Source organism: Aquila chrysaetos, chromosome 11 (genome assembly GCF_900496995.4).
Source record: "Aquila chrysaetos chrysaetos chromosome 11, bAquChr1.4, whole genome shotgun sequence".
NCBI classification, from domain to species: domain Eukaryota; kingdom Metazoa; phylum Chordata; class Aves; order Accipitriformes; family Accipitridae; genus Aquila; species Aquila chrysaetos.
This window is the reverse complement of record NC_044014.1, coordinates 17,873,810-17,892,338: the sequence shown is the minus strand read 5'-3', so window position 1 is coordinate 17,892,338 and position 18,529 is coordinate 17,873,810. Positions and strand designations below refer to the sequence as shown.

The 18,529-nt window shown below is 37.2% G+C and overlaps 1 protein-coding gene across 2 annotated transcripts in view; it reads left to right on the top strand.

Annotated features, from left to right (window-relative positions):
- The first annotated feature begins 2,870 nt into the window (after positions 1-2,870).
- Positions 2,871-18,529, top strand: part of DNTT (DNA nucleotidylexotransferase) — a 96,451-nt gene continuing 80,792 nt past the window's right edge. Inside the window, exons 1-4 of one of the 2 annotated variants that reach the window (XM_030029775.1) lie at positions 2,871-2,985; positions 3,347-3,426; positions 6,845-7,019; positions 13,342-13,467. In XM_030029775.1, the coding sequence (XP_029885635.1) occupies positions 2,953-2,985; positions 3,347-3,426; positions 6,845-7,019; positions 13,342-13,467 (414 nt within the window). In that variant the 5' untranslated portion in view covers positions 2,871-2,952. Of the gene's footprint in view, positions 2,986-3,223; positions 3,427-6,844; positions 7,020-13,341; positions 13,468-18,529 lie in introns of those variants that run through there. The other variant, XM_030029774.1, reaches the window with a different exon arrangement.

Below are 18,529 nucleotides of genomic sequence, written 5' to 3'. Positions count from 1 at the left end.
TCTAGACAAAAACAAATACCAGAAGGATTTTAAAATTTCCATGAAATTTTTCATTGGAAAATGCTGAATTACCAAAGACTTTAAAATGAAAAAGCTAAGAAAAATTAATCCTTGTGAAACAATACTGAATGAAACACTGTTAAGCCTATGTGAAATCAAACCCGGTATCCAAATAATTACTTCTCTACTTTTTATTGATGGTGCTTGAGAGATGCTTTCTCTGTAGGTTAGCGTACTGCAGCTGTGTTTTAAAAGCACATTTCACCCCTCTTCACGGGAAAGCTATATAAAATAGGCAAGTAACATTTTATAAAATATTTACAATGCAGTTCACATGAAAGCAGGGCACTAAAAGACTGACAATAATCAAGAAGGTGCAGTGAAAGCATGTGCAAATGCTGAAATTCAGAGGACCTGAACTGTGCTTTCCAGAAATTGTGTGTTCCTGCACTTTTACTCTCAAGGAAACCCCCTTTGAAGCCAGATCCGTACTCTGGCTTCAGGCTGAGGTCTGTACTAGACACTGCTTGAGGACTGCTTGGGATGCTGTTGTTGGCACAGACATCACAAGCGACGGAAGACGTTTACTTAAATGCCCAGCAACGTTTGTGTACATCTCGTTCTTAATCTGTCCCTTTGATAGCATGTAAAACTGATCCACAGCAACATCAGAACATGGAAATTTGCTCTAGATTTCCCCCCAGGGATGTGAACTACTCTGAACTCTGGGAGACTGTACCAAGATGGACAAATTTCTGCAAGTTTCTGTGGTTTTAGGCCACTAACCGTATGTGGTGTCATGACTTAGATAACAGGATACTTTTCCTTTGTCATAAATAAGACACATGCTTTTCCTCCACTGTATTTGCTCTCTCCCTAATGCATATTCTACTTTCTGTGTTACTGTCAAAAATATTATAATGTAATGTTGTAGGAGAGTAGGTTATTCACTCATCTGGGATATGGAAACCCTGTTAATTTTAGAACGTATGTTTAATAAAATTGCATCATTGGCAGGGACCCTTTCATGGTATTATACTGTGTTTATTAGACAGAGAAAATCTCTTTGCATTAGGTTCAAAGCTAGAAATTGATTACCAAAGGAGCCGGGTGCCTAGGTTGCTTCGATATTTTGAAAATCCCACTAGGCCTCTGTTTGCAGCTTTTTGGCACCTAAATACCCTTGAAAATCTGGCTCAAGAGTTATTACAGAAACACAAAGGAATAACAACTTATGTTTTTCATGCCAGAAGGATTTTACTGGCACTGAGCATCTTGATGTTGCACTGGGGGAAATTATATTTACATGTTTGAGAGCACTAAATTAATTATAACATAAAATAAGACTTTGTTTAACATATGTAAAGAATCTGTTTTAAAATACATTATTCCTTGTAGGGATTGAGATAAAGTAAAGCATTTTACCAAGCCTAGGAAGGCTGTAAACAGGGAGATGGCCAGTGTTCAACGGTTGATTAGTAGTCTGGAAAACAGACATGGAGCAACCAAAATAGATTGCTCAGCCTTAATGCCAGACCCATCACTATTAATTTTTTTTTTCTTCCTTGCTGCCATTCTTTTGTGTAAGCCTCTTAAAGTCTGCTTGTCCATTTTCCAGTTCTTATGAAAATATCTTGTATAATTTCAAAATAACCTTAAAATTATTTACTTTGACAATTTTAATGTTATGAATCAGAAAGAGGAAAAGATATTTTGGCTTCTGGGTTATCCTTAGGCAAGGGAAGAAATGAATGGAGTCTAGTGTATGTACTGAACTATGTATATATTTTCTTCATGGCCTCAGGAAGACCCCAGAGCTGAAAGCTCTATATTAATTTTTGATGGTTAGTTTCTATTCTGATGAAAACTGTTTCTTTGTATCTGTTACAATACAGTTGAAGCAGCAAGACCTATAGGGCTGGGAAAATGTCAGTAATAGGTCTATAATTTAATTTTTAACTCATGGCAATAATTGCAGGAAATGGGTTTTGACTCATTTTTCCGTAACTTAGGTTGTATATCCATCCATGATAAAATGACAGAAAATAAAATTGATAGATCTGACTTAGGCAGGATTTTTCCACCTTGCTTCCTCTCCTGAACATGAGCAATGAAAATTGCAAGATATAACATTTCTGACACATTCTGAAGGACTGGTAAAATCCAAATTCTCTGCTACACTAAAAATAAAAATCCAACTTGATGTGGAAATGGGGATATATACCACTGAAGTAGATTTGTGCTGAAATAGATGCACATGCTGTAAATCTGGTTGTTTGCACTCACTTTGCTCTGGTGGAAATTCAGGGTGATACCTAACTGGATCCAACACAATGTCTGCAACAAATTTTAGCATAGTTCTCTGATGACCAATACCCCATCTTCTAGGAGAGGATGGTACATCGCCTCCATAATCACCTCTGTAGTGGTTTGGAGGTCACTGGGTGCTTAAAAGCGGTAAGGTAGTTACTTTTTCTCTACTGTACCTGCCACAGATAGCAGTACTTTCCAGGGCAAATAGTAGAAAGCAATGTTGGCAATGTATGCCAAAAGTGTATTTAAACACATCTCTAATGCTTTCTCTTTGTCTTTCATTGCCTTAGTATCAAAACAGCAAAGGATTTCTTTTATTGTAAATTTAATTTCAACAACTTATTTTTTATTTGCTCTCTCAAAGAAACCTATCCATTTTAAATCAAATTAATTACAGAGAAGTAACAAGTGTACAGGCTATTCGACAACATTTTTGTATACTGTTATTTAGTTGTATTCTAAGACATAGTTCCTAGCTAACAGTAGGAAGAATTATTATTATTTTTTAAATAAATTGAAAATTAATGTGCCCTGCAGTTTGGAAAAGTGAGATCTGGAAACGATTTGAAAGCAGAAATTGATGGAACTGGGCCATTAAACCAGATGAAGACCCGGTTGATATTTTGAGATAATTTTGCTATGATCAATATTATTTGGATAAAGTCTTTACAGGTAATGGCTGTTTTAAGGAATGAAAGCATATTCGCACCTCTCTAGAGTAGTTCTGTGCAAGAAGTCCCAGCTGGTAGAAAGCAAGTGATGTTTCTGCCTGTGTAGCACTTGTTTTTGATTTCAGAGGGGAAACAGAAGAAAATTACTTCAATGGGTGGTGACATTAAATACAGCTGCTGCCTGGCAGAAAGTATGTTATCTTCCTTTTACCCAAGTGAAAACACTTCTACCTTGTGTCATGGATAGGATCAGAGCTCCAGCTGTATTGTCCCAAAGGAAGAGACAGAAAGGGATGCGTTCCCCAAACCTTTCCTGCAGTTATGAAATAAAGTTCAATAAGTTTGTCATTTTTATTATGCAGAGGAAGATGGGGATGACCAGAAGGACATTTTTGATGGAGCTGGCAAGAAGAAAAGGTTTCCGAGTAGAAAGTGAACTAAGGTAGGAAAATGTTTATATGTGTAGAAATAACATGTAGTAATGCTGCTTGAAGCGTTCTAATTTAATAAATGTAATCATACAAGTAAGTGTGGTTGAAGATTTTGCCTACGTATTTGGTGGATATACTTTGTTCTTCCCGCTATAAAGATGCTTCAGGATTTCAGTGGGTGTTGCTAAAGCGTGGTTCGTTTTTATTGTCTTCTGGGCAGAGAACAGGCAGAACACAAACATTAGCAAAATTTCTTATTTTTTACCTCTGAAATCTGTGGTTCTAATTTACCTTAAGTCTGTTAATTTTAACATGTCTACATTTTTCAGTGTACTGCTTCTCACATGACATATAAAAACTGTAAGGTGTGAACTTGTTTTTCATGGGATATGTTTCTATGCCTTTGTATAGTCTCACTGGAGTCAATGAATCATGTCTTTAGCTGATTTAAATCAGCCATTGTTTATGTCCTCCTTGAAGTCAGGTTAAGATTAATCTAAACTCAATGGCCAATTCCTGAAATGAAAAAACATTAAATACACAGGAATGGAAAATGTGATGGGTTGAGGGGGACATTTCTCTAGAACATCTCTAGTATTCTAATATTTAATCTTCCTGTGAGTAATACACTGATGTGAGTCTCAAAGTTACTGGCTTACGCTTTGGTACAATCTGTAAGAGCACTGGGGAAAAAACCTAGGAATAAAGTACCACAGATGTGGCATTTCAGGATGAAAATATACTCCAGCTGCAGATTTGTCTGGTGGTGTTTCAATAAGCCAACTCATTTTGAAGGAAGCCTTCCTCCAAATAGTGCTTTTCATGAGTGCTAGTTATATTATGCAGTTCTCCGAAAGCTACATTGTTATGTAGGCTCTCTGAAAGGCTGGAAGAAAACCAAGTATTGATCATTTGTCTGTATCTGTATGCAGATAGTATACAACTGGATCCACCCTGTAAAAGCTCATTTCCACAGACTTTTTTCAATCCCATTGACTTTGAAAGCCTGAGGAAGAGGGGAGGATGAAATAATTTGTAAAGCAAGATTCAAGCAGGTATTGAACAGAAGTAGGCAATTAGTATTTGATACAAAACTAATTGAATTCTCAGGGGAAAAAAAATGAACTGTGCTGTTCTGAATCCTACATTAACAATCCATTGAGGACTGAGTAGAGGCTTTATCTGGTCTGCTTTGACACACAGGTATTTATTGCCACTATTTCAGACTTTCTGTAAGTTGTATGTAAGGCAGGTGTTATGTTTAATTTCAGCCTAGCTGCTACTGGATAAAACATAACTATTTAACTGTTGATTTTTGTTTTTGAAAATGCCAGAGGAAATGCTAAATTTGTTACGTTCTGTGCCAGGAAAAAAGTACAGCTGTACAGGTACCAGAGGAAACTGGTGCACAGCAGCTAAACTGCTGCTGTGAGCATAGCGATGGCAAAGTTCCCAGATCTGCAGCTTGGTACAAATACATTACATATGAATATTTTATATAAAGTGGAATAAACCACAGGAAGCAGAAGTTCTATGTCTCTAACTGATTTTTTTTTTTTTTTTTTTTTTACTCAAGCAAAGATGTGACAGTTTAATTAAAGTAGAACCTAGCAGGGTTAGATAATAACAAATGCAATAGTATTTAATGGAGATTCACCTAACCTAGATTTTTAATCTTTTAGATTAAAATAAATTTGGATTATTTTTTTTTCCCAATGAGCTCTGCTCTACAAGCTTCACAATATGGAGAGAAAAAAAAAGTGCTATACTGTGACAGTTTTTGTATTTCCAAAGTATTGTACATTCAATACATTTCTTATCTTTCAAAAATATAGTACATTTAATGCATTGGAGAGTTATGTGATACCAGTTTTCTATGGTCAGTTTCCAGTATTTGTAATTGTGGTTTGGCGATTTAATGAAATCAGTGATTATTGGTATGAATCAGGGTCACAGGGATAGGCCAAGGGGTTTTGTTGGTCTCCTGGAAAGTAGTTTGCTTTGAAAGGTTGTACAGCCTGCCTTCAACAGTTATCAGCCGTCATTTTTAAAGTCCATACTAACCAGCTATCTCTACCAGTGGTGTCCTGTCTGCTTGGACAGGTTGGTGGATTAACTTCTCCAGGTGTTACAGAAGGGCTGCAAAGCAATCTGACAGGTCTGTTTGAAATTTACTGTATGTGCACAAGGCTGTCACCAGCATGGGCTAGCAGGAGGTTACGGAGGCTTGCAAATGGAGGCAGCTGCCATCGGGGCAGTTTATGTTCCAATTCTAGGCTTATTTATATAGAAACTAGGTCAAATAATGACGCTGTCTTGTCTGTGCCTTTTCCCCAAGAAGTTTAGGAATCTGATGACTGATATAATTTGATTTTGGCATATATTTCAGAGATAGAGGTCCTACAAGTTTCATGAAAATGAATAGTTTTGTCCTTTATCTGTTGTCTTTGTGGGTAACAGCACCCTCCTGGGGTTTGTGTGTGGAGGGGGAACACTAGGAATCACTCAAGATTTCCTACCAAGTTAGTAGTTTTCTAAACTTGCTGAGGAACATCAGCAGGCCAGGTAGAAATTTACAGATCATCCCAAGTATTTATGTAATTTTTTCTTGAAACATAACTTTTTCCCTGTCCATTATTTTCCTGTGGAAGGTGCAGAATTGTGTCTTTTTAATGATGAACTATCATGGGATTCTTTCCAATGTTATTCTAGTACATGGACCCAAATTTAGTGTAATAACGTCTGTGCTACTGTATTTTTAAGCAATGTACACCATATAATCTATTGAACAATAACTCAATCTGTACATTTTATATTCACTAAACTAAGATATCAGTTTCGTAAGAGACCGGCCTCTTAGTAGCAAGGAAGCAGTCTTTAGATGGAGTGCATAATTCATAAGATTTAAGTTATGAACATTTGACAATGCCATATGTAAAAAGCTTAATGTAAGAACAGAAAAGTTAAATTTACAAAAAGATATTACTAGCTGTAAAGCTTTAAATAATTATTGTTAACAGACTTTTTAATACTGTAAATCTTTCATTCATTCATCAGGAATATTGAGAAGGGGCTGTCAGGTATCGTAAAGTAGCCTTTTCATTATGGTACTGCTCGCGCAAGCCAAATATTTTCAGAGTTGCAAAAAGTGTGTAATAGGTTAAAGTCTTATGGAAGGCAAATGATACTGAAAGAAACAAAATGCTGCTCTTACGGGAGCTTACGGCTAAAGTCTTTCCTTAAAGGAGATTCGGTGACTGGAATAGATATATTGTGATATGAAAATACAACTGCTTCCCACACCCTAATGTACAATATATACTAAAATTTCAGGAAGTACGTGGTAAGTAAATATGGAAATAGCAGCTCTATCTGTGTACAGCTGGGTTCAGGAAAAAGGGAAACTTCTTTTTCTGTACTTCTTGACAGTGACTCTGTCACTCATATTGTGGCCGAGAACAACTCCTACCTGGAGGTGCTGGACTGGCTGAGAGGACAGGCTGTGGGCGACACCTCCAGGTTTGAACTACTGGATATCTCCTGGTTCACAGCCTGCATGGAAGCAGGAAGACCAGTTGATTCAGAAATGAAGTATCGTCTCATGGTAAGACAGATCCTTCAGTGCAAATACAGTGATGTTCAAAATGCATGACTGTGATTAGTTGTTTTTTTTATATACTTGTGTTGTGATATAATTTTTGAATTTAAAAACTTTTTTCACTAAAGTTTAAATGAGTAATTTGCACATTTTTAACAGATTAAAAAGACCTTCCATACCTTCTCTATCAGTGTCTGGTAATGCTAAATTACTATGCTATGCCATCACATGTTACAAACTGGTAATATACATCATTCCTGTAAAAAAAGGGGTGCCATTAAAGGGGAAATATCCATCAATGAAGCACTCACTGTTGTTGTGGTACTTGTGGTATTTCCACAAATACTTCAATGTCATGGTAAATGTCCCACTGAGAGCAGTGTGTTTTAAGGGGCTCCTGATGGAATACTTTGCCTCTTCAAAACAATACAAAAATATTAAAACCTTTACTGTTTGGAAGTGATCAGCTAACCGCTAGGCCCTTGAAGGACCTGTGAAATGAAGGCTGCTGCAGTCTGTAGACATGCATTTACAAACTTGGCACCATCAAGTAAAACTGTCCTAAGAAAAAAAAATGGTTTTATTATATTGTATTCTCTCTCAATGGGAGCTGTAAGTCAGAGGATATTGTGAATGGCAGGCTGATTATTTGGTGAACGGTGTTTGACCTTGAAGCAATGGATGATGACAAACTTTCCTCTGATCTATATCTGACAAAATTATGTGCTAATTTCTCAAATTGGAGCGTAGTGTGAAACGGTGGTATTCAATACCCCCAGTACAGACTGTAAATGATGAGGGTCTGGTAGGGATGCCTGGCGTGCTGTGCACAGAGCGACGACAGCACGTGCCGCTGGGCCGTGAAATGGACCCTGCGCTGCGGCACGATGAGCCTATTCCCTTGTTCTGCACGCACTCAAGCCTCACGGTGATGGATATAACGTGCACTGGTGAAGAAATTAATTCATACATCAAGAGAATTACAAGTCTGATCTAAAGCTCTCTGAAGTAAAGTGAGGGATTCCTGCTGATTTCTGAGGGTCTGGATTAGGCTCCATGTGAACTGTTATCCCACTGCAAAAATGATAACTGGGAAACCTGTAAACACTGGGACCACGGCAGGATCATCAGCGTGTACCTTCCTGTGAGGCAGAGGATGCCTGAATATTTAACAGCAATATCACACTGTTTGCTGCTTCTTCATCCTGATGTTTAGATTATGAAAGATGATTCATAAATACCACCCTTCCCCAAGAAAAAACTGTAGCTCCTGATTAATTTTTTCAAACATCTTTCATTACCCGAAACTATTTTCCAGGATTTTACATATAAGAATTACTGTTTAATAACACTTGGGGGTGGTGGTGGGGGGGTGAATACACCAGATGGAGCTGTCGCTCTCAGACTCAGCGTAATTCCATGACAGAATATGTGTTTGTATTTGCAATCCTTCCAATGAAGTATTTTTGCAGTATGTTTATAATATTTTCAGTGAATCTGCTGGAGGGAGAATAGACCAAAGAAATTAACGCAAAACAGAAAAAACCTGAAAACCTTGTAACTACTGCATTGTGTAATCTCACAGGCAAACAGGTCGTAAAAATAAAAATACTGGGTATGCAAAGAAGTTCTCTAAACAAGAAATAAATCCAAAACATGAGCAAAAATCCTGTGAACTTTGCTGAAAGTTTCACATCAGGATTAAAAGTAAACTAAATTACCCTTTATGTACATTCTTAATTTCAGCAGTGTGTGAAGACCTATAGATTCAGACATCTCAGAAAATAGATGGGTTTTTTTCCTTTCAAAGTAAGAAATGCCTTTGTCTTTCTCCAAAATGTCTCCAACGATGCCGAAGCTTACTTTTTTCCTTGCTTGCTTTTTTTTTTTTTTTTTTTTTTTTAAATCAATGAGGAGGCCACTGCAAGTTGAACTGCCTTAGTTTTCTTTTATATATAAAAGTCCTTTTGGAGTACTGCTGGAGCAAAAACTTCTGAAAAAGGTAGCAGCACTGTCAGGAGATCGTTAGTATACTTTGAGACTGGCTCTGCAAGTAAGAGCTTCTGTTTTTATTGAAACATAAAGATTTCGTGCTAATAAACGTAGAGTGCAATAAGCAAGCCAGTGACAGCTGTACCATTAACATTAAAGCTTATAGTTAAGACCAGTCTTAATTATATAGTGAGTCTAAAGAAATAAGCATATTTGTAAAGCAAACAAGGAAGGAAGAGCAAGGATTCTAGAATTTCAGCAAATTTAAAAATAATTTTATTGTTGCAGTGTCACCATGATTATTTTTTTTTTTCTGCCTTGAGAAATGAGGAAGGATTGAAGTAATGGTTAATTTTCTTTTTAAGTACTAGACCAAATTCATATATAATGTAATTTAATTGGAGTTTCACTGAAGACAAATTTGGTCCATTATGTCAGTCTTGTAAAATGTGAAATGAAAGTGAATTAACAACCCTTGAACTTAGGCTACATCATGAAGGCTTTGAGGTATAAGGAATGGATTGCAGTGGGGGAATGTTTTGGGTGAATAAAATTGCCATTAATATCAACAGCAGTAAGATTTCCTCTTTCAGATCTTACAGTAGCGTATTTGGAAGGTTGTTCTTCATTGAGGACATTTGTTTTAATGGATTACTAAAAAGAAATGTCCTTCTTCATGCAAAACAAGGGGAATAAAGTCAGAGTTACAGACCATTAGCTAACATATTAATTACAGTTGTCACCAAAGTACATCTTTCTGTGGTTGGGAATGATCCAAGAGGTGCTCTGATATTAGTGATTTATAGAGTATAAAAGGTTGGGTGACCAGATCTAAGATGGTCTGAATTCTTATTGATTCATTTGGTAACAGTTGACTTTTATAGTTAATAGCCATCATTTAATTTAATAGGCTATGGAAGTGTGGTAGCCAAACATCCGCTTTAAAGGGAAATCAAAGTATTTCTCTGCTTTGTCCAGAGATGCCCTTCCCACCACAGGCAGATCGGTATTCTGGACAAAGCAGAACATGGACATTAATATGTATGCAAGGGCATCCCCACATGCTAGAAAGTAGTGATGTTTCCTGGGTAATGAAAAGAAAGAGGCAGAGGGGAAGCTTTCAGAAGGGTAAAAAGAAAGGAAGAGAACGATAAGTGGGTTCACATCCTCAGCAGCCTTAGGAACTGTGCTGTGACTGTGTCTCTTCCTCCTTTTTCTCAGTCAGAACCCCAAAGTTGTTAGTTAGTTAGTTATTTTTTTAGAAAGGAAAAGGGATTTATTTCCTGAACAAAGGATTTCCCTCCACATTAGGAAACGGAAGTACCACATCTTTTGATCCCTTGCTGTATCATGTGACAGGCAACTCATATTTAACATTTTCTGGAGTGTCTCACTCTGTTGCCTCATGAAAGAGAGAGGCTCTAACTAATGGAAGAAATCCTTCATACTGACAGTCAGAGTTTCCCAGAAAATAAAATGAGACTTATAAACTGGCTGCCTTCTCTTCATAAAATGCTGGATATCAGCAGACTTCATTATTTGATCAATGCTGTCTGGACTACAAAGCTGCTGGCTGTTGAATAATGTGGCCTGACACAGTCTCTAGTATCTGCGCACCTTACTCACTGCTGCTCCGTTTTCTCTCTCTGTTATTTCCCTATGTCATTATACTACTTTGTGTATTAAAAAAAATAGTTTGACAAAGAGCAAAGTAGTCCTCTACAAGATTAATTCTGCAACTAAGCCCCTCTGCTGTGCAAATAGATGCTAGTGGTACAGGCTGATTTTCTTGCTTATGCCATGTAGAAAATGTCACCGTGACGGAGTGGCAGTGACTTTCACTCTTACTTCAGCCTGGATGTGGGGTACAAACTCTGACTAGCTCTAGCAACTCAGTAGCCTACACATTTAGATTTTTTTTTCAGTGGTTGCCCCTGTGCAGTGTATCATAATTTAATTTTAATGTAGTGGAGTTATCTGCAAAAAAAGGAATTCTAATTCTTACTTTTTTCTCATATCCATAGTTGTTTCTTCCCAGTACTACAAATTATTTTGAGGTAGTGTGAGTTTCCAGGATTGCTTGTTCTACACTGTAATTGCTACTGGATGAAACTTTTGGTTTGTCCCAACTGATCTTCCCACCAAAACCCAGTATCAATCCTGTTCCTATGTTCTGATGATGATAGATCATCTCTGTAGTTCTCATGCAGGCATCGTAATATTCCCTAAAAATCAGACTATAGTGATTACTGTTTGCTAGATGTTTTTGCTGTTGATTTCTAGCTGAAGTTTCTTCTGTTGTTATATATAATCAAGGCCTGTTAATTAAAAACATAACTATTACTGATTAAGAAAAATGCTCAAATATCTCTGCTAAGGCAGGAACAGGATGTTTATGTGCCAGCGTATCACCCTCTTAAATGCATAGAGTTTCTGCACTAATTCTGCTCTCATCCACAATGCCAGGTAATGCTACATGTAGGGCTCTTGTTCTTTGTGTGTATATATCCTAATGAAGATAATAGCTTATTATATATTCTATTCAGTACGTTGTGTTTGTTCACAGTCTTTGCAGCTGGCACTATCGTTTCAAGCAGTATATTAGCTGTAATCAGTCATAGTTTATATGATTTAAAATCAATTTTAAAGTATAATTCATGAATATGTGCAAAAGTGGATGAGTTGTGCTGTTGATCCTGGCTGAAACCCATTTCAGTTATTCCCAAGAGTGGTCTTACACATAAAATAGCTTCCTTCCTTTCAGTGTATACTATGGAAACTGCCATATAATTCACTGCTCCTTCAGCTGTGCAAGTAAATGCCTTTTTTGTGTGTGCATGAATACTGTTATTTAACTACTCTGTATCAAATACAAAGGCAATTTAGCATGAAATTATATGTGTGGGGGAGTGTGTGTGAAGGCACATACACATATTTATAGGTTTGCCTAGCACAGATGCTAGCTGTATGTCTGCATGTCTTTGGATACAGGGGAGAAAGGGCTCATCATTCCATTATTGGGGTGAAAATTTCATCCATGTATCTTTGTGATATTTTTTGTTGTTGTTAAACCATTTCCCTGTGTTTTTGGATAGTGCAATGCAATACATTTTTGACAGATCTGCCAAATGTTTTCAAACAAAATGACAAATAGCAAAAAATACACAGAAATGCTGAGAATGCTTTGGGTGTTTCCCAAGTGTTTAAGATTTGGGCACTTCTAATGAAAGTAAAGGTATTAAAGGACTGGGCATATAAAGCAGCAGAAAAGCTGGTGCTGGATTGTCTTTTCAGTTGCTCACTGGTCAGGACACTTGCATATTGAGGACTTGTGCTTAGGACTCTCTTTTGTCAACAGGGACACAATTCTGTGTATCCTGCCTTTCAGGAGAATTCTCTTCCCTCCCCCCCATTGGGGTGGGTTGTCCACAAACTTTTTTGTTGATCTTGGTCAATTTTGCATGGAGCAAAATTAGGCAAAAAGCAAACAAGCATGTAGGTAGCCTGGTGGTTGGGAAACTCCCATTTAAGATTTGGCACCTGGCTCCTTTTCCTTGCTCCAGCGAACACCTAAAAATGATGTCTGAATTGGATCAGCATGTAAGGAAGAGGCTGAGTGAGAAACCACATCATAAAAGGAACACTAGCTGTTGGTTGAAAGGATGGAGATGACTCTTCCATGGCTGTTTGTAAATGTTTCCTTTGTTTTATAATGACCCCAAAATAGAACATTTAGCTCAATGAATTAAATCCAAACCAAAAAAGTTTTCTTTCATTTTACCTGGAAGAGGGAGGAAAAGTTTAAAGTCATACAAACATTTTTCCTCCACCACTGAATAAAAAAAAAAAAAAAAAAAAAAAAGTCAGTTATGTGAGCATCTCCTTTTTTTCTTTTTTCTTTTTTTTTTTTTTCCTCCTCAGTCTAAATCCCTGATTTTCTATTGAATAATCTAGTGTTTTCTGGGAAAACTCTGTTCTTTCAAGCTTATCCGCTCTTAAAGCTTTGTGGTTTATCAATATTACTGCAATAATAAGAGTAGTAGAGACTTGCCCTGTAGAGAGACTTTTTTTTTTTTTTAAATGACAGTGCCATTGAAAACTGCCTGCAAGAACTTACTGCAGAAAATGAAAAATCCCAGTAATCACCAGATAAACTGGTATTGTTAGTGCAGCCAATGTGAAATTAAATGTTTTTCCTAGAAAGATGGTAGAAGCGTTATTATTCTCTTGCCTTCTCTTTAAAGGTACATATTTTTGGATCATGAAATGTACTTTCGGTATTTTAAGCTATTTGACAGGTGTGTCACCAACCTTCTCCCCGTTTTTTTGTTGTTAGGAACAAGATCAGTCTCCTCCTTTGAATACACCTGAGTCAGAAGTGCCATCATTTATTGCAAGCAAAGTATCTCAGTATTCGTGTCAAAGGAAGACAACTTTAAATAACTACAACAAGAAGTTCACGGTAATACTTATTCTATCTATGAAATAAAACCTAGCATAAATAAAATAATTAATACGGTACTTGCATCAGTATTTTCTATGGTACCCTCAGCAAATTCATGAGTTAAACAGGCAACACAATTATAAAAATTTAAAAGGTTATATATCTGCCATACTTAAATTAAAATTAAGTTCAAATTTAATTGCATCCTTTAAGTATTGCTGAAAGCTTAACACAGTGGATCTTTAAATACACTAATAGCTTGTAAACACATGAATTTTTAAAACAAATGATAGAATGGCATTCTGAAAATGTCTTTTAGCCTTTCATGACAGACTTATTTGACAAATTGGAAGTAATGGTAAGCAAAAGTTTGGTTTAGGTCAGTCCAAGGTACTTCACAATTGCTGTGCTGCCTTCTTGCTTGCCCAGGTGTTTGGTTCTTCAAAGTGTGATTGTAAGCTTGAGATTTTCACAACTGCTTAGTTATGAAAACAGATTGCATGATCAATGTAATTACTTTAACATGATGAAAAAAAGCCTTAAATTGTCTAGTTAAATAGAAATCTTAGAGACTGTCATATATCCTATTTAATGCTCATAACATTACACAGTTCAGTGGGTATAAAGAGCATGAGTCATCTGGTCCAAATTCCTCTTAAGTTATTGTGCCTAATGGCTCCTCTTGGCTGGCTCTAGATATACTCAGTGACAACTATTCAATAGGAAACGTTTGACACAGAGACTCTAATGTAGTATAATCTGAATAAATCTGGCATAGTTACATTCATATGTTTCAACTATAGCGTGAAACACCTTCTCATATTCCTAAAGTTTTATTATTTATTTTGTTATTATTTATAATTTTTATGCTTTTACTTTGTGTGTGCCTATAAATACACAAAAATCTTTCAAGTAAATATTATTTGTAAGATCCATATAAAAAGAATAAAACCAGATACCAGTAATTTGAGAATAAAAAACATTTACAAGGTAAATACTAAAACCTCTGGGAATTCAGAACTAAAGATAAACCTGAGAGTGACTCTGAAATGTCTTGAATGCACAGTTAAAAATTAAAACCCCTAGATTTTGCCTTGTAGTGATGCTTTTAAATAATGATCAATTATACCAATTATATAATAGTGTTTAAGGTTCTCAAGTAGGTCAAACTGTTTGCTTATTTAAAAAATTTTCCCATTTTGAGCAACCTGATGGGAATTTAGTTTTGACCCTGCTTTGAGCCTAAGGTTAGACTAGAGGCCTCCTGAGGTCCTTTCCAACCCCAATGATTCCAACATTCCCAAAACTGCTTCTTTTGAAATAGCTACCATGCCCCACCTCCTGCTAGAAAAACAAGGCTGTGAATGCTACCATTTAACCTCTTGAAAGTGGTCATTCTTTTTCACTGTTTACAAATATCAAATACACCCAGCTGGAGGGGAAGGTGTCAGACCAAATATAGTATGACCCAAAGATTCAGTAAAATACTGGCCTTCTTGGAGAAAGAGGAAGTAAGTAAGTGCCTTCGTTCTACACTTCCTGAAAACAGTGGAATATGGGAGTCTGACTCTTTCTTGAATTTTCTGTAGTAAGACATTTTGTCAGTCATTCTGAAGGTAAAAAATTAGAAGTAATTGTGATGGATTATGGCAAAGTACAATGGCTACTCCTAGAAAGCAACAAGTTGTTGATTTTTATTATCGTTAACAATTTGAGCACAAAAAGGTCTAGAATAAGGTAGTTCTCTTTTTAATGTTACCTTTTAAAATTATTTTTAATTTTGAAAGATCTAATATCTTTATTTGTAAATTCACACAGTATTTTTCCATTTTCAAAGACTGAGTACTATAACTCTAGTGAATATATAGTTCATCTCCTAGCTGCTGAATTCCTGAATTTAGTCCAAGATTCTGTTCAAGTGAAAACTGTGATAGCAGCAACATATTCATTGAGTGGTTTCTGTCATACTTGTGTTTCACAAAGAAGCAGTCCCTAAATTACTTCCAGGTTTATCATTGCAGCAGTCTTAATGTCAGAGGACAACTTGTATTTGATAAATGAATTTAGCTGAACACATGAGAAGCAGGGCAGTTCGATGACTGAAGCACTGAGACTCCCTTCTGTTATCCTATATATCAAACATTTCTGAGTCTGGCTAGAAATTAGGTTTTGTAGTGACAAAGGTGGCAGTTTTTCATCTTCATACTTTGAGAGTAACTGTTCTGAGTTCATGCTGTATTTTATTTCTGGAGGTGGTACTGGGCAAGCTGATAATGCGTATGAGCCTGCCTAGCATCTGCATCTTGACAGTTGTAATGTGTGGTGGGTTGACCTTGGCTGGATGCCAGGTGCCCACCAACCTGCTCTATCACTCTCCTCCTCAGTGGCGGGGCGGAGGGAGAAAATAAGGTGGGAAAAAACTCATGCGTCAACATAAAGGCAGTTTAATAAAAGCAAAGGGCGTGCGCAGAAGCAAAGGAAAACAAAAGATTTATTCTCTACTTCACATCAGCAGGTGATGCCCAGCCACTTCCCGGGAAGTAGGGCTTCAGTACGCATAGCAGTTGCTCCAGAAAACAAATGTCATAATAACGAAGGCCCCCTCACTCCTTTGTCTTGGCTTTTATTGCTGAGCAGACATCATATGGTATGGAATATCCCTTTGTTCAGTTTGGGTCAGCTGTCCTGGCTATGTTCCCTCCCAAGATCTTGCCCACCCCCAGCCTACTGGTGAGGGGGGAACGTTGGAGAGACAGCCTTGATGCTGTGCAAGCACTGCTCACCAGTAACCAAAACACTGGTGTGTTATCAACACCTTTCTAGGTACCAATGCAGAGCACAGCACTATGAGGGCTGCTATGGGGAAAAATTAACTCCATCTCACCCAGACCCAATACATAATGTAACTCCTTAGGGCTGTTGCTCTTTTTCCTCACAACCAAGGCTTGCAATAACAGCAGAAAGGCTTGGGTGTTTATGGACTGCAAGAGCTGGCCGGTTCCCTGGAGGCCTGCCAGTTAGTCTGCCTAATGTCACAGGAGCCTGATTTTCAGTTTTGCTGTTGTTTTGTTAGTCTTGCATTAAACCTGTAATTCTCGTTCTCAAATAAAAGTGTTCCAACAGATTTTTCAGTGCGAGCACTTAGCAAATGCACTGAAGCATTGGTATAATTCACTTGTGCATGCTGTGGGCAGCCAACCATTAAATGACAGATTTTCCCTGGCTCAGAGCTGTATATCCTGAAAATTATGTCCAAACCATCTTGAATTATGTGTTGATGATAGTATTTTGTTATAACAACTTTATTCTGTGAGCCAGGGTTGTTCCCTTTCCTTACAGATTTTCTGTTTTCTTTGGTTAGCTCGAAAATAATGTTTTTCGTTCTTGCCTCTAACAGGGTCACAAAACTATTCCTTGCTTATGTGTTCTTGGATGAACTCATGGATTCTTCCTCTTACTGGACTTTGCCTTGATACTGTGTATCAAATTCCCCTTTCAAATAAGTAGTAGTTATGTCTGAGAAAGAGTAGTATTTACATTTGACATCCTTTAGTCTCTTCAGAAGAGCAGGAAAACAGTCACTAATAGGAAGTGACGTGCGTACAACGAGGCTTTGACTGTGCTGCTTCAGACACATTTGGAGACTTCATTTCTGGACAACTTGGTATTTAATCATCGGTTTTAATCTTGAGTCCTCTTCTGTATATATTTTACCGTGAAAGACCATTTATTAAAACCAAATAGCAGAGATATTTGATGAGAGCTCATGAGGACAATGTGGTGGTTTAACACACTAGATGCAAGTTCTATGTTTAACTGTCCCATGTTTCCTTTCTATTGTAATGGCCAGAAAATAACTTACAGAAAGGTGCGCAAACCAGTTTTACATCATGGAAGAAGGTGCAGAAGGGTTGGCAGACTGTGCAGATGTGAAGGTTTCATGACTATGTTCAGTATGGGGTAAATCCTACCCAAGTTATTTTGTTTTATGAGTGGTTGAGTAGTAGTAAGGCCTGTTGTGTGAAGAATAGACTAGGTATGTCAGATTGCATGCCAAGGAGGAGACAGTGGCATTGTGTGGCAGTTCATGGAGGAAAAATGCAACCACTTCAGGCTTGTGGGGCCTCATGCAGTCTTTGGGTCACTGTGCGTGATGTACCATGAGGTCACAGTACATAGGTTGGGAACCACTGCCATGGGCTTTACTCATTTGAGGGATTCAGGAATGCACCTGAATGCATAGCCCTGACTCTAGAGGTGAACTGTAGCTGTTCAGATGGGTAAAGGTGCAAAACAAAAGGGCAAATCATTTCACCAGAGGCTGTGCCTTAGCATGTTTCCTTTACGTTTGTCTTAAACATTGATGTTATTATGGAATATAATACTATAATATTGTTCTCTGGCTCATTTGTAAATAGCTAGCCATCCTCCCTCTCTCCCACTGAAAATATACACTTGGGGGCTGCATTGTGTTTTCATGTGGTAAAATAAATGGAGTCATTCTGCTGTGCCCGAGAGGGGTTGTTGGATTTGAATATTAATACCAGACTGCAATAAAATTCAGAAAGACATTCTTCTGTGAGGAAAATACAATTTAATTCTTACAGAAGAAACTAATTAAGTCAGAGGCAAATGGTTCTGTGATTCTGAGGCTTATTGCTAATGCTACTGAATGTTACTCTGCTTTGGCTGTTACTCATGGTAATGAGAACGTGGATGTTTAGCATGGGAAAGATGCCTGGTTTCCTTTCCACTCTGTTAGAGAGAAAAAAAAGAAAATCCCTTTTTTATTTTCTCTTCTTTTTTACCTACAGAACCATTTATCAGTTATGCCAGTGGCCCAAGCAGTTATTATTATTATTCCATTTTAAAACGGACCTCAGGAGAACCTCAACTTTAATTTTATAATGAACTTGGGAGCTCTGTAGGTAGAAAACCACTAACTGAATGCATATCCTTAATAACATGTACTGTCTTACTGACATAGCCTACTTCAGCAAAAATTCTTCAGACAGTATATCAAAATCGCAAATTTTGTAAATGTATGTGAAGTGTACACCTACCCATAATGAACTGGTGG